Source organism: Toxotes jaculatrix, chromosome 6 (assembly GCF_017976425.1).
Source record: "Toxotes jaculatrix isolate fToxJac2 chromosome 6, fToxJac2.pri, whole genome shotgun sequence".
In the NCBI taxonomy this organism is placed as follows: domain Eukaryota; kingdom Metazoa; phylum Chordata; class Actinopteri; family Toxotidae; genus Toxotes; species Toxotes jaculatrix.
Genome location: NC_054399.1, coordinates 2,036,456 through 2,051,252, shown reverse-complemented (window position 1 = coordinate 2,051,252; position 14,797 = coordinate 2,036,456). Strand labels below are relative to the sequence as shown.

At 40.1% G+C, this 14,797-nt stretch overlaps 1 protein-coding gene across 4 annotated transcripts in view; it reads right to left on the bottom strand.

The window, feature by feature from the left end:
- The window catches only part of LOC121183013 (LIM domain containing preferred translocation partner in lipoma), a 128,115-nt gene that overhangs the window by 42,981 nt on the left and 70,337 nt on the right, over positions 1–14,797 (bottom strand). For all 4 annotated transcript variants that reach the window (XM_041039776.1, XM_041039779.1, XM_041039777.1 and 1 more), the window contains exon 7: positions 6,649–7,245. In XM_041039776.1, coding sequence (XP_040895710.1) covers positions 6,649–7,245 — 597 coding nt within the window. The remainder of the gene's footprint in view (positions 1–6,648; positions 7,246–14,797) is intronic.

Below are 14,797 nucleotides of genomic sequence, written 5' to 3'. Positions count from 1 at the left end.
TTTGTAGAGGCCTTTCACAAAAGATTCATAGCTCTGAGCATCAATCACTTTAACGCAAAATCACCCACATTTATCAGTACGACTAATGCCCCTGTTACCCTTAATGGGCCTAATTCCTTCGTTGTCGCTTGTGGCTATATTTGCATTTGAGATTTGTTACAGCTCAAGCCTGGAATCAGCTACTGGAAGGAAGCTTTCTGATGTGTTGGCATGAGACAGTGAAACATTAGGAGGTCCATGTTCCATCGCTGACATGAAGGATCAGGTCCAGTGAGCTGACCTTTAGTCTATGAAGCATTCAGTAACCAAATCCCGTGTGGACCACCACCAAACACCATGTCATCCAGCAGCATGGCTGTAGGCACAGCAGTAATTATACACACCAGCTTATAAATGTGCAGTGGCACAGGAACCTATCACTGATCACTGCCACACAGTCTGACCTGCATTAGTGGGGCAATGACTTCTCATGATACGAAGCACGGCCATAAGAATGTGCGCTGCATGGTCACACGCTATATGTCAGTCAGCTGACATGTGCCAATAGATGTAATATTACAAACTAACATGAGCAGGGAGGCTGAGCCTGTGACAGCGTCTCTGCATGGACTGCTATTTAAAAGACTGAGATAATTTTATTTTTATCATAATATTTACACTATTCACATCATCCCAGTGCCTAGACTGGGACAGGCTTTACACTATTAAGTGTATCTGCTGTGTAAACATGTAATGAAAGAGTGCGGGTGCATTAAGTTACAAACAGCCTTTTAAAAATAATTTTAGGCTCCTGTCTCTAATGCCTTGCACCTTACTGACTCACCAACTACTCACTACACCCACCTCACTACTGATATTTTGAAACCTCACAAAGTTCACAGCCTAGTTTCAAAACATCAACAACAAATTGTCATGCACATCCCTACCCGCCCTGTGCTGCAGCCTTAAGTGAAAGACCCACCTGTGATGTTTGTGTGTATAGAAAATGGTTAATTCATGTTGGTTGTATTTACTTTTTACATGAGGAGTCAACTTGTTTGACTCACTGCTGTGGTTTTCACTTCTTGAATATTTTTTTTTAAACCTAACCCTTCTCATATCATATGTTAATGTTTTGGAAAATGTTTGAGGTTACCACCTTTAACATATTTGTCAGGCCTCACGGATATGCACCGTGCCTTTTAGAGAGTAACACAGCACCTTTAAATCACTCCAAGCACATCACACATTCAACCTCATGTCAAAAAAGCCGACCTCACTGATTCTATTTGAAGGCAGCAAATTTCAGGTGTCATAAATACATACATGACTGGTAAACACGCAGATCTTGGAGATACTGGGCTCATATGCCCTATTCATTATGAATGTGTTGTATTAATGCAGAGATATTGGCTTTATTTAAGCTAACAGTTCACTTTAGGCGAACAGTTATGAGAGAATGAATCATAATGAACAAACAGCAAAGCGCCTATTACTTGTGCTTTTTTCATAATCTTGCTTCCTTGAACAGTATGAGAAGAAATTGTTGAAAAGGCAGAGTCACTCACAGGTGAAGTATTCATACTTAGATGTGAGTGGGTGTGTTTTCTTCAAAACCATGACTCATTTTGTTTTTAATTGTGCTGTAAAGACAATATCACTGTCTGAGAAACTGCGCGGAATGTGTTCTAATTTTATTTCCAGGTTCATTGCTTGCACCTTTCACCCAAACACACACACACACACACACTCACATACAAAGTTTTTCTGAAGGCTCCGCTGTACATTAATTTGGCAGAAATTGCCAAACAGAAATAGAAATCACGATTTGGTCCTTTAAAAACAGTGACATTTGAATAGCAAATAAATAGATATGTTGAGGTATATGGTGAGAATTAAAACAGCTTTTTTCAAGTGTGGTTTAGCAAAAATAGAAGTAGCTTTAAGGAATTCTAAAGAATCATTCATTTCTTTTTCGTGTAGCCAGAGGGACATTCTATAGATTACTCATGTGCACTGTTTGCAGAGACATGCAGAAAGAAATATGCGGATGAGCTTTGGGTGTAATGATTCTGCGGTGCTGTGAAATAAATGAAAACAGATCGGGGGGTCAGATAAATACAGTGACTGTATTATATCAATCACTGATCTGAACCAACCTCCAATTTTATTTTCTTTTTTACAAAAAAGCTACTTCAAAACTAGTATGAAACAATTTCAAAACAACAAAATAAATAAATGCATTTAAAAAATGAGACTATTTGTCTGTCAATATGTGGTTTAGAATAACCATTTGTTTGTTGTGTAGAACAAAGGGCAATTTGTCTCAAGTTGCATCTATACACAGAGAAAAGATCACAGGGCTGCAGATAACATCTTCATCCTGCTGAAGCCCTGGGCTCTCACTTTGTAGTTACACGTGGAAACCCGGCACCAGGAGAGGAATCCACTCTGGAAATCTATAGCAGAGCTGGTAACCCTGCACTCGTGCTTTTTTAGGAGCTGCACATAGTTCTTGGGTTTGGGGCAGCTGGGGTCAATCATCTGAGCAGAAAACATCATGTACGACGTAAACACAGCAAGAGTTCACACCTGATTGTCTTTCAAGGCATAAATAGAAGTGCTGTTCGCTCACATGAGGGAACAGCTCAACAAAATAATATTTAGATGGACGTAGTGCAGAATAAAAACCATCAGAGACTATTATGATTGACTGAGTTTCCAGGTAGGAGACCCACAAATATGTGTCAATGTCAAATCTTTTGTTTTTTGGAGTGCCCCAGGGTTGTATCCTAGGTCCCCTTTCATTCCATATTTACATGTAACCTCTGGGGCAAATCTCCTGCTGACATCAGTATGGGAATGACACGCAGCTGTACGCCCCAGTTTAACCTAGCCTTTACTACGTAACTCTTGGATCATGTGTTGCCTGTTCATATTAAAAACCTGAAAAAAAAATCAGACATCCTTATAAATACCCCCCCGGTCCAAGTGCTTGCATTTTTAACAGCCAGCTGTTTGCTAAAATAGATAAAAATCAGGAATTAAAGTACCAGAATAATGTGTTGATGCCATGTCAAAGATTTTCTAAAGTAATGTTTACATGGGCACTGAACTGCTTATAGCCTTGATAGATTTTCACAGGTGTTGCTAACTTTATTCATTTTTAATGGGATTTTAGTTCTAATTTTGCAAACACAATGTTAGGGATTAATAAGGGTTTATGCCAGGTCACACATAAAAAGGCTCTTTTGGACACATCCTGATGGCACCATATGTAAATGTTCTTCTGCAGGTCAGAAGGCGTAGTGGTCAGGACTGGAAGGCAGAGAAATGTCAGATATTTAAACATGTTTGACAGTTGAAACCATCATTGACCTTCGAGGGGGCTTTAACTGGCTGCAGGGATTGAGCAGTTCAAAATAATCCTCTCCTGCCAAACGTCACTCAAGCTCAGTCATAACACAAGTCATCATCCAGCTTAGCTTTCCTCCAATTTCCGGAAAGACGGAGAGACTCGTGGAAATTGGTATGTTAACCGGCAGCCATGAAATCTGTTAATTTTTTGGACTACAATAGAGATCAAACACTGGTGGATTTGTGTAATTACGTGTCCTTGGAGCCTGTTGATGTTCTTACACCTCTACTTTACGTGTGAGTAACAACATGTTCGGGTGCTGAGTGGCAGAGGGTACGGTGGGGGGTGGGTGGCTGTGGTGTGGGTGGTTTGGGGGGTGGGCGGGTAGTGCAGGCGAGTTAGAACAAGTCTATATCACAGAATTTCATCCAAGCAGTTGATCTTGGACTTCTAATGACACTGACCTTCTATGAATACACTCAATTATGTGAAATGATCTCTTTAATAAAGTCCTCAATCAAAACCACAGACCCCCTACTGAGAAAGTCTTGGGTATTACATAAACTCACTATTAACTGTAAATGACTGGAGATAATTTTTGACAATTATGACAAATATGTAAATAGTTCCTTTAATTGACTATGTTTTGGTTTATTTACACAACAGATTAAAAGAGGCACAACCCTTTTTCTTTTAAGCAGATTTAACACCATTTGTAAAAGGTTATGAACATGTCACGACACTGGGTCAAGCAGAGTGATGATCACAAAGGCAAAGTTGACAGATTTTGCTTTCACTCTAATCTGGCTTTTATAGTGTTGCTGGTGTGTTTTGGCTTTAAAGATTTGCTATACTGGACACAAATAAACAAAAAAACAGATTAGAGCTAAGGTTTGGATACAGATATTTTAAGGGGCGGTCAGGTCAAACATGATGTGTGACACCACTGAATCATGCTACATGTTCTTTAAATGAATGTGTGCAAATGGAGCAGTAAGTTTTCTGATATGTTTCAGAGCTTTCAAACAAAGCGTGGGAGGGGGCACAGAGCCCATTATCCTGCTACAGTATGTGCTTGGGAATGAAAGACACAAATATATATATATATATGTATAGACTATATATAGTGCATGAGCTATATCTGTGAAATTAGTGATTTGCTTTTATCTGAAATCAAAGAGATTCTCACAAATCTATTAAACGCCACCTTTTGTTTTTTAATAATGCATCATACTGGGACCAAAGCGAGCTTTTCAAGCAAAATGTAGACTTTTGTTTTGAACAAATATAATTAGACTTATTTTTAAGATACTCGCTGCAATGCTGAAGCTAATTTGTATTTAGTAAAGTACAGTCCTTGATGAGCTATTCCCAGAGGCTGGGAGGCCCACTTTGTATTTGGAACCAGCATAAAATCCTTGAATTAAACAAAACTCAAGGGCCATGCACTTTCCAGAGATTGTCGACGGCTGGATAAAGAGATGAGAATAGATGTCTCTGCGGCATTGACTACTCTGTTCTAAGGGATGACAGTATTTTGTAATTCTTCTCAATCATACTCAGTTCTATAAAAAGGTCTAGTGCCGTATCCAACATCTTGCATTGCTTTTGAAGGCTTGAAGAATAGTATTCATTTTCTTGTGTGTGTCTCGTTTCTTGTTGACAACTGTCCACCTGTGAGGTGAAAAGGTGCAAACTGTTAGCAAACTGAACTGATGGCTACCTGCATGTGTTGTGCTACAAGGCCTTGGAAGTAACCCTCTGGAGGTACAACTGAGGTAGTGAGCTTGGTAAGTTAGCCTGATTTACTAATGATTGCAACCCACATTTCAGGAGGCTAATGTGACAAAAACAATTAAAAAAAACTCTAAAACATTATCATGAAGCTATAGGCTTGGGTTCATATAGCATAGCCGGCAGATACAATGGAATACAATCTGCCTTTTATGAGACAAATGAAATCAGATGGTGTAAACCCCCAACAGAGAAGATCTTTCAAAAATTCATAAAGGTTAAAACAACTGTTTATTCTGAGCATTTCAGTGAAATGGCAAGGAGCTCCCCACTGTATTACCATCGGATGCTGCACAAATATATGCATACTGTACACACACACACACACACACACACACACACATCCTTATTCTACTGTACTTGTGGGGACCCAACAATGACATAATGCACTCCCTGGCCCTTTACCCTAACCTTAACCATCACAACTGACTGCCAAACTCCCCCAAAACCAAATCTTAACCCTCAAACAGCTATTTAAATGTGTGGGGGTCCAGCATTTTGGACCCCACAAAGCCGCCGGACATCACAAGTATAGAGGTTCCCAATTCTGGACCACATAAATGTAGTAAACAAGGAATGACTTGGCCAAACAGCAGAACTTGATAATACCAGTCTGTGTTTCTCAGGCCTCCTCTCTTGGTGACCTCCTGGGCCCAGGAGATGATGGTCAGCATGGTTTACTGTTGAGAGCAAGTTGCTGACCAAAGTAAAAATGTTTAAAAAGATCTGGGTCATGTTCATGATGATAAAACAGAGCGTGACTTCGACAGGCGGACTGGTGAAGTGATTTCAATCATGCAAATCTTTACACCACAAAATTATATGAAGAAGGAGCTAAGGCTAAAACCAAAGATTTTGATTTATCACTCGACCTATGTTCCAACCCTCAGCTATGGTCACAGACTTTGGGTAGTGTCTAAAAGGACAGAATTTCCCATGGCGTCTGGATCAACTCTTTAAAATGGACAGAGGAGTTCAAATGTCTCATAGAGGTATAAAGTAGAACTGCTACGCTTGACAAAAGCCAGTTGAGGTGGTTCAGGCATCCAATCAGGACGCCTCCCAGACTCCTCTCTGTGGAGGTATTCCAGGGATATCTTACTGGGAGGAAGCTCCAGGGCAAACCTAGAACACACTGGAGGGATTAAATATCCCAGTTGGCCTGAGAATGCCTCTGGATTCTCAAGAAGGAGCTGGGAGATTCAGCTGGGGAAATGGATGCCTGGGCTACTCTTCTAAGCCTCCTGCCACCAATTCAGACCATGAAAAGTGCCAGAAACTGGCAAAAAGGATGAATGGATAGAAGTGTGGAAGGATAAAAGGATGTATTGATTGTTGCCTGAGCCACAATTGCTGTATGTATGTAAAATACAGCCATAAGCAGAAAAAATAACAGTTAATTCTTTGAAAATTTTCCTACTATCAGTTAGAGATAAGCCTTTATTTAAACTTTAATTATAAGTATAAGTAAGAATTAACCAACTGACAATGTTTTGCACATGTATAGATGTTTTTACCTTTGGTGGGACAGATGGTCCAGAAGTGTAAGAAGCCAAGCTTGGTGGAACATCTGTGATGTAGGTCTTCTTGGGACCGGGGTGCTGGTATGCTTGGGTGGGTGCAGGGTCAGGTCTCCTGGAGCTTATCCCACCTACTTGAGGTACGCCTGGATGGTGCTGTTCTTGATATACACCCTGAGCCATCGGAGAAAAGCCAGGCTGAGGCGGTCCATAAGCAAAGTCAGGACCTTTGGGCTGGGCAGGCATGTACTGCACCTGCGCAGGGCTCCGAATGGGCTGCTGGCCAAAATGGTGCCCTCCTGGGGCTTGATGCTGGGGCCCAGGCTGGGCCGACCTCGCCTGGGCATTGAAGGTGGGTTGGCTTGGAGTTGAGGCTGTGGCATAGGATGCTGGGACAGGCTGAGGAGCCGCGTGACTTTGAGCCTTGGCCGCCGGGCTGACAGAAGAAGGGGGAATGGATGAGACTCCCCCAGGAGTCTGAGCTTTGGGTGTAGACTTCTTAGTGGCAGTCAGAGGTGGCTGAGTTGGAATGACCATACGCTTGTAACCAGTTACGGGAGCATTGGGAGTGGAGGCTGCTGAAGATCCAGAGTTCTGAAAAACAGCAGAAAAAATTTGCTCCAATTAAAACAAACTATAATTAAATTTCACACTAAACGTAAATGGTTATAAAGTTTACACAAGATTTAATTTAAAATACTAATATCAGCATGTCAACACGCTCACGAGGTTAAGTAGGTATAACATTTTTACCATCTTCACCATCTTTGCTTAGCATGTTAAGTTTTTAACAGAATTAACGACACAAGCACAAAGTACAGCTGAGGCCAATAGAATGTCATTCATTTTGCAGAAATTTGGTCAGTAACCAAAGTACTGGACAATTCACCCAGTGATGGCACTGGATGAAAAATCAGGGGATCATCAGAGTCATTGGGATTCATCCTTTGGGGCTGAGATAACTAAAAAGCCCTGTAACTGGCTGGTAACAGTAACAGGATGGAAACTTTAATAAATGAAATGCTGCTGAATGGTGGAAATACAATAGTTGTATTCAACAGCTGTTTACTGATAGTGTGGTTTATGCTCAAATAATTATCCACCCTGCCTCCCCAGAGTTTTCAATTACAAGGCTACCTCGACAGCAGAGGCTCTACACTGTCCACGACCACCCATAATCTATGGCTAATAAAGCAGGAGGGGAAGAGATAAATCGTTTGGCAGAGGACGCCATGACAGCAGATTGGCAATGGCACATGACACTTGTGCTGACTCCAGCCGCTGGGACGTGAATGATGTTAAATCACTGAGATTTGTGGCACTGGTGTTCCTGGGAAGAGGTGGCTGTAAAGCAGCAACACAACCCACGGCTGAGACTCTGACGTCTGGAAGACGGTGGCACTTTGATCTAACGTCCAGCGGCTACATGTGATGCTATAACTTAATGCTATAGCTAAATACAGCAGCTAATAACACAAAGAATAACAGCGCTTCACTCGGATGTCAGAGGCTTCTGCCCTGAGTGTGTCTCATGTAAGTAATAATTGTTTTTCACTACCACTACATATCGGTGTCAGACGTTCAGCCAGTCTAAAAAGGGTCTATCATTAACCTTGGATGGCCTTATTAGGTTACTGCCTGAGGCCAAAAATCAGAGTCAATTACTAAATTTGCAGCACTAGGGGAACAAAAATGAACACTTGTAGTCTTTAGACCCTTTGCTACTCGGTTTGATGAGGCGTCTTCTAAATTGGGGCAGAGTAACAATTCCAATCAATTTCCCCTAAAAGTTGATCAAAGCCTGCTGCAGAGAAACGTCACATATAGCTGTGGTTTACAGCACCACTTCACTCCCTGGTAATTCATCCTTAAACTGAATAAAAACACTCAATCACTTATAAAGTACACAGTAAAATTTAAGTCTATGATCCTAATAATATACTGAGATAAAAAGAATTCCAAGTTTTGGTAAAAGAGGTGCATGCATCAACTTTGTCTAAATCCCATCTAATCTAAGTCAGAGGGGAGCCCCTAAGGAACCATTAAAAGCTCCAGAAAATATTTTCTGCTCTCACTCAGATTTCTGTCTCAGTGATTAGCGCTGATGTTTATTTAAAAAGTGTGTCTGTCTGCATATGTATGGAAAAATCTCCACTATGCCCTTTAGGAAGTGGAATTACTTAATTTAAATGTTTCATGGGTTTTAAATACTCCAGATTATTAATTTATCTTTAAGGCCTTAGAACCTACAGTAACATTTAGTTAGCAGAGCACTGGAAATGCAAATTGGTCCCCTCAAAATAATTACACTGTCATGGTACATTTTCCACAAATTACATTAAGAGAATGGATTCCCGCCGTTCTGAGGGTGACGAAACTAATCAAATGCAAACAATCTGAACCAAAATGTCTGTGTAGTGGAAAAGATTTCCATATTAACTAAACTATCTCTTTAGCTGCTGCATGGCTTTGACCTGTCAGTGTTAATGAGGGAGGTCTCAGATAATATCACCACTACAAAGTGAAGAGAGAAGCAATTGGCTTATGTGGCTATTAAGTTTCAAGTCATTGCTTCCAGAGCTCTTGCTGTGGGTTTTTCCACCAGTGACCAAATTCAATAATAGTATTTATTTTGAGAAAATCTGGCGACTCTACATTATATCGCCTCCGTAGGAGGAATGAGATGCTGTTCTCTTATGTAGCTCGTCCTGTAATTTAACCTGCTCAGACCACCGGACCGTTCCAATGGACGTAACTTTTCCTGGATGTCTTGATCTATGATTATTTTCATCTGACACCTGACAAATCGTATAGGCCAATCACAGTGTTCCACATCATCTAAGTGAACTGCAGCAGAACCACACCCCCTTTTTCAGCACGCGCGGCCAACTGTGAGGCATTAACACACGTTTTGATCTATTAATCCTATTTTTTGTTTAAACTGAGTTTAAATTAAACATGAGATGTTATATTACTTACACATGTCAAATATCATATGGAAGACTTTAAGTTCTACTCAGTATTTTTTCCATAAAATCCATCCATTGGAATAATTCAGGGATTTGAATGTCACCAGAAGGGAAACAGGGAAATGAATAGAAAAACAGTGTTTTGATTTATTCTGACTTGTTCTGATTAGATTTTCTAATGATACTATGATTATGTACACACAGCACTCAGGGGGCTTCGACAATACTGTGTTCTGGAGATATTTCAGAAATTGAGGACAGTCTGAGCAGTGATGACAAGGCTGAGGAAACACTGGACAGTTGTGTGGTTGGTGGGAACAGAAAGCTTGTAGAGACAGACACACACACACACACCACACACACACACAAGCAAAGCATATACCAATGAACTGTACAAACATGTATATAACTGTTAAAATAAGAAAATATACAGGATAGGATATGCAGTGTGTTTTAAAGCATTACTTTATGAATTGATATTAGATAAACATTCACAATAAATAAACTAGTTTCTTGTTATCATAATAAAGTATTTTAACATCTTTTTGCTTGCTAATGATTTTGTTTGATTTTGTGTTTGGTTCAGTTAATATGAGTCAAATTAAAATATTTTAGTTTAATGCATTATTAATGCAGTTATTTACTGTATGCACTTTGTATGGTAATATTCCATAAATTTATTTTAGATTGAGCTGGGCATTCTAGCAGAAAACTATTCGGTGTAATAACCTGTTTCCACGGTTTAATTTTGGACACAAAACTGTTCACACACATGAAATATTACCTGTCTCACTCTTTTTGTTGACTTACAATCTATAAAACACAATTTTGTAAAATGATAATATGATCATATCATCGCAATAAAATTCCACTGAAGGATGATCAAAGATAACGTTGACCGGTACTTTAACTAATTATAAGTGTGTTAAAATTACACGTACACATCACTGTGCCGTGCTTTATTATTAACTATGTTGTGGTTCATTTACTTTCACCACTAACATTAGATTACACAGCCCGTGATTCAGTCTGTCTAGCTGTCCTTATGAGACACAGTTCAAAATCTGGAAATCCAACTTGGCATACAGCATCAGTCTCAATGCATTCTGTGCTGTTGTCTCTAACAGCCCCTCCATACATAACCACAACACACACAGTTTTAAAAAAGTTTTCCCCAACCCCTTTGGAAAAGTTAACCCTCGCTCTATACTGTAATTCAGACTGACTTTGCAAACAACTTAAGTGTGAAATTTCACAGAGACTCTCAAGAAAGCCTTTTGACACATTAAAAAAGATTAGGAGAGACTATACAAGCCTTGGGGGGCTCAGTAAAACTGTTAACTTTGCATTTCAAACCACGAGGGTGGGGGATTTTTTTTAAAGCAAGCTTGGGGAAAACCCCTAAAGAGGGAGAAGTTCTGCATCTTTTCAGACTCATCTTAGACCTTGGATATTTTTCTCTCAACTTTTTCCTGCTCCTTACTCACACGAGACCAGTGCCCTCAACTTCCAGCTCTGCTGTCCTTTTGCATCTGTCTATTTCAGCACTTATACTATGGCCATGGAAGAATCCCCGGTCAACACTCTCTAATCTTTGCTTCACCTTCAGTCGTCTTGTTTCTGCACAATCAGGCACAATAGTCACGTTTAACAATCCAGCAGCCTCTGTTCAGTCACGCAACTGAGAGTATCAGTCCTCCTCCTAAAATAGTTCTAGATAAGCCACATTAAATATGATTAAACAATATATCTGTGGACTGTGGCGAGACCTCCAGCTGTTTTCAACTATCTTTCCATTTGGAGTTAAATGGTGTTTTACACATACTGGGAACTTTTAGCTGGCATATCTTATATATGGTTCTTTTTTGCTACTTTAACTGATATGTGCATGACAACCCCCGCCCTTTACGGGTGGATATTTCAGCAATGTTTTCACCCTCACCTACATAAATCAGAATAAATGTTTAGTGTGGATGCCTTGTGTGGATCTTGAATTCTCCGCCAAGCAAACAAGGAAGGGTCAGTGCATGAAATGAAGCAAGTTTGTCTCATGCTGTTGTTCACAGGGATGAATGAGGACCATAAAACATTGTGAGGTAGGATAGGTGAGTCATCTGAACAAATTTCAGTGTCTGTTTGTTCAAATTAGCTTGAACAGCAGTGGATGGAACACACATTAATTCTCATTTTCTTTTTTAGATTTTCTGATGATAAATTTGGAAGGAGAACTGATTTTTGTTTGATGAATTTAGACGGTTACATTTAAATCTGCAAACACGGAATTATCCAAACTTTACACATGAGGGTCAGACTGTAAAAGTTTGGAAAATCAAACACTAACATCAGGAAGTAGAAACAGTTTTGATTCAGGATCACTGTGACTGCTGGGGAATAAACAGAACTCAGCATTTTGACAAAATCAGTTTCCAATCCTCTCAGTAGTTTCTCCTGATAACATCACAGATTACATTATTTGTTCTGTTGCTTCTAACATTTTTACAGTCTATAATTTATTACATACGCTTATGTAAATGTAAAATTCATACATAAAGTCATGGTTATTTTACAGTATATAGATATAAAAAAAAAACAAGCACAGAAAAAACTAAAATGTATAAGAATTATATATTTTTTAAAAGTCCAAAATGTCATTTAATCAATAAAGTCATGTGCAGTGGTCACGCACTGCTCAAACAAACTCACTTTGAACCAAAAAATAATTTCTTCTAAAAATTATTTTTACATCACAATAATTTCCATCTGTGACGCAGTGCACAGCACTTACAGACACACTGTAAGAGAATGTACAGAATGAGGCAGGTAACAGTCACATGTGCAGTACATGACACACACACTGTGGTTTTACCACCAAGAGCCCAAAGATGATGTAGCTGAACATTAAGTCCACGCTTCAAAATTCTCTGTTATGTAATACCCTAAAAAATCTGGGTTTCAGAAAAAAAGTATAATATTTCGAGTATGATGTAACAACATCATACAAAGTAGGGCGTATTACTCACTGATGCAACTAAAAAATCATTTTCTGGGCTACTGTGTGAAAAAAAAAGTCCCTGAGAGTCACCGATCGTGGCATTTCTGCAGGCTATCTTTACAAAAGAGGGAAATGTGTGTTTTGTAGTTCTCACACAGCAGAGACTAATTGTTTCATTCACCTCCTGCAGAACTACAGGCCACTCTCTCACCACACAGCCCTGACTCAGCCCTGTAATGAGCTTTTCATGCACTTGTGACCTCTCCTGCTTCAGGAGGCGAAACACTGCAAAGTTGAAAATGCCCATCGCCCAAAGTGCGTCGATGTCATCAATCCCAGAAACGGCGACTGTTCTCTCAGAGGCTGTGTGTGTTAGTGTGTGTTAGTGCGTGTTAGTGTGTGTGTGAACTGTAAGCTTGCACATGTTATTGGGAGGAAGGATAATATCCACTGACAGCAGTTGATGGTAAGCCTTTTAGCACTGTTACTAGGACTTCATGATGTAAAGAGGCAGGTTACATTGACTGTCACAGCTTCCTGGCTCAAACTAAATTTGTCATTGGTTCACCCTGTTAATAAAAGACAAAGGGGTGATTCTATGCAGTTTATTTGACTAACAAACATTGACGGAACACACTGAGCGCCTGAAGGCATGCTCCTCTCTCCACAGTTGGCTGCCCCTGTCAAAACTCAGAACCTGCTGCCAGATTGACCATAAGGTCAACGGGCGCCACCGGCGCTGTGGCAACATCTCTGCTCCATGCAGCAACCAAGCAATCAAAGCGGATGGCGGAATGTAAAACAAACAGAGAGGAAAAAGACGCCACCCAGCCCTATAATTACAGCACTGGAGTGTCATCTCGATGCAGTCCAGCAAGCTCTGGGAGACGAGCTGCAGAAACATACAGTAGCTCAGCTAACTGCTGTCTAACCTTCACAGAGACAAACTGGACATTTTATCTCACAACCTGCTTCTTATTTTCAGATAACTGCACATTTCTTTGGTTCTAATTTGTCCTTAACAGCATAACAGTAGCTGACCATTCATTTCCTCTGTGACTGAGGTTTGATGACTGAAATGTAACGTGCCAACACATGCACCTTACTGCATTTTATTTCCACCTTTCCACAAATTTATTCCACCTTAAGAGAAGCTTAACTTGCCTCCGTGTTGTGACAGCTAAAACATGTGAAGGACATTCCTGTCATTATAGCAGGACAGCCACTCAGGTATACATGGGAACAGTAAAAAGAGACACACTGAAAACAACAGTCCAACTGGCCACACGAGACAAACAGGCCAAGTACAACAAGATTATATTTCCTCAAAATACACTGAACACGAGTCCCTGACACCTGAGATGTCAAACATAATATAGGACAAGTAACATGATCATACAGTATCATACATTTACAGTAAAACAGAGCGCTAACTCAAAATCACACTGACATTTATAACTAATCAAATGACTAAAAACTAATCAGCCTTGGGATTTAGCCTTGCTCAACAGCACACTGTGCAGTTCGTCCCATGTGAAAAAAAAAAGTCAGTCATTTTCTAAAGCTGTTTTTAATGGCCATTAATGAACAGCACTTCCCACAGTCCTTTGCAAGTTAAGCATCACCAGCTTAACATAAGAGTGACTGAATCAGTGACTCTGGCTAATTCAGACTAACAACAGGACAATTTAACTGTTCATATCAGAAAGGCTTTGAGTCTGGACCGGTACATTTCTTCAGAAAGGTCCCTGAAAGAAACCGAACGCTGGCTTCACCCATTTAAAGGAACAGTCCAGCACTTTGGGAAACAACACTCTTATTCGCTTTCTTGCAGAGGATCAATACGGCGCTAATATTAAATATCAGGTTAGCATCTGGTTAGCTTAGCTTAACACAGAGACAGGAAATGAGGGGCACATCTACTGACTTCCTGGACTCCTGTCGTCACCGTCTCCTTCTCACAGTCACGCCTGCTGTCTCTCCACACTTCCAGCCTTTAGGCAAAGCTAAGCTAATCAGCTTCATATTTAACCAACAGATGTGAGATTAGTATCAATCTTTTCCATCTGCCTCTTGGCAAGAAATCAAATAAAGGTACTTCCCAAAATGTCATACCTTTCTCTTTATCACTTCTTTGTGTCAGGTACTGTCACCTATATTTCAGCAATCTGCAGTACCTTTGTTC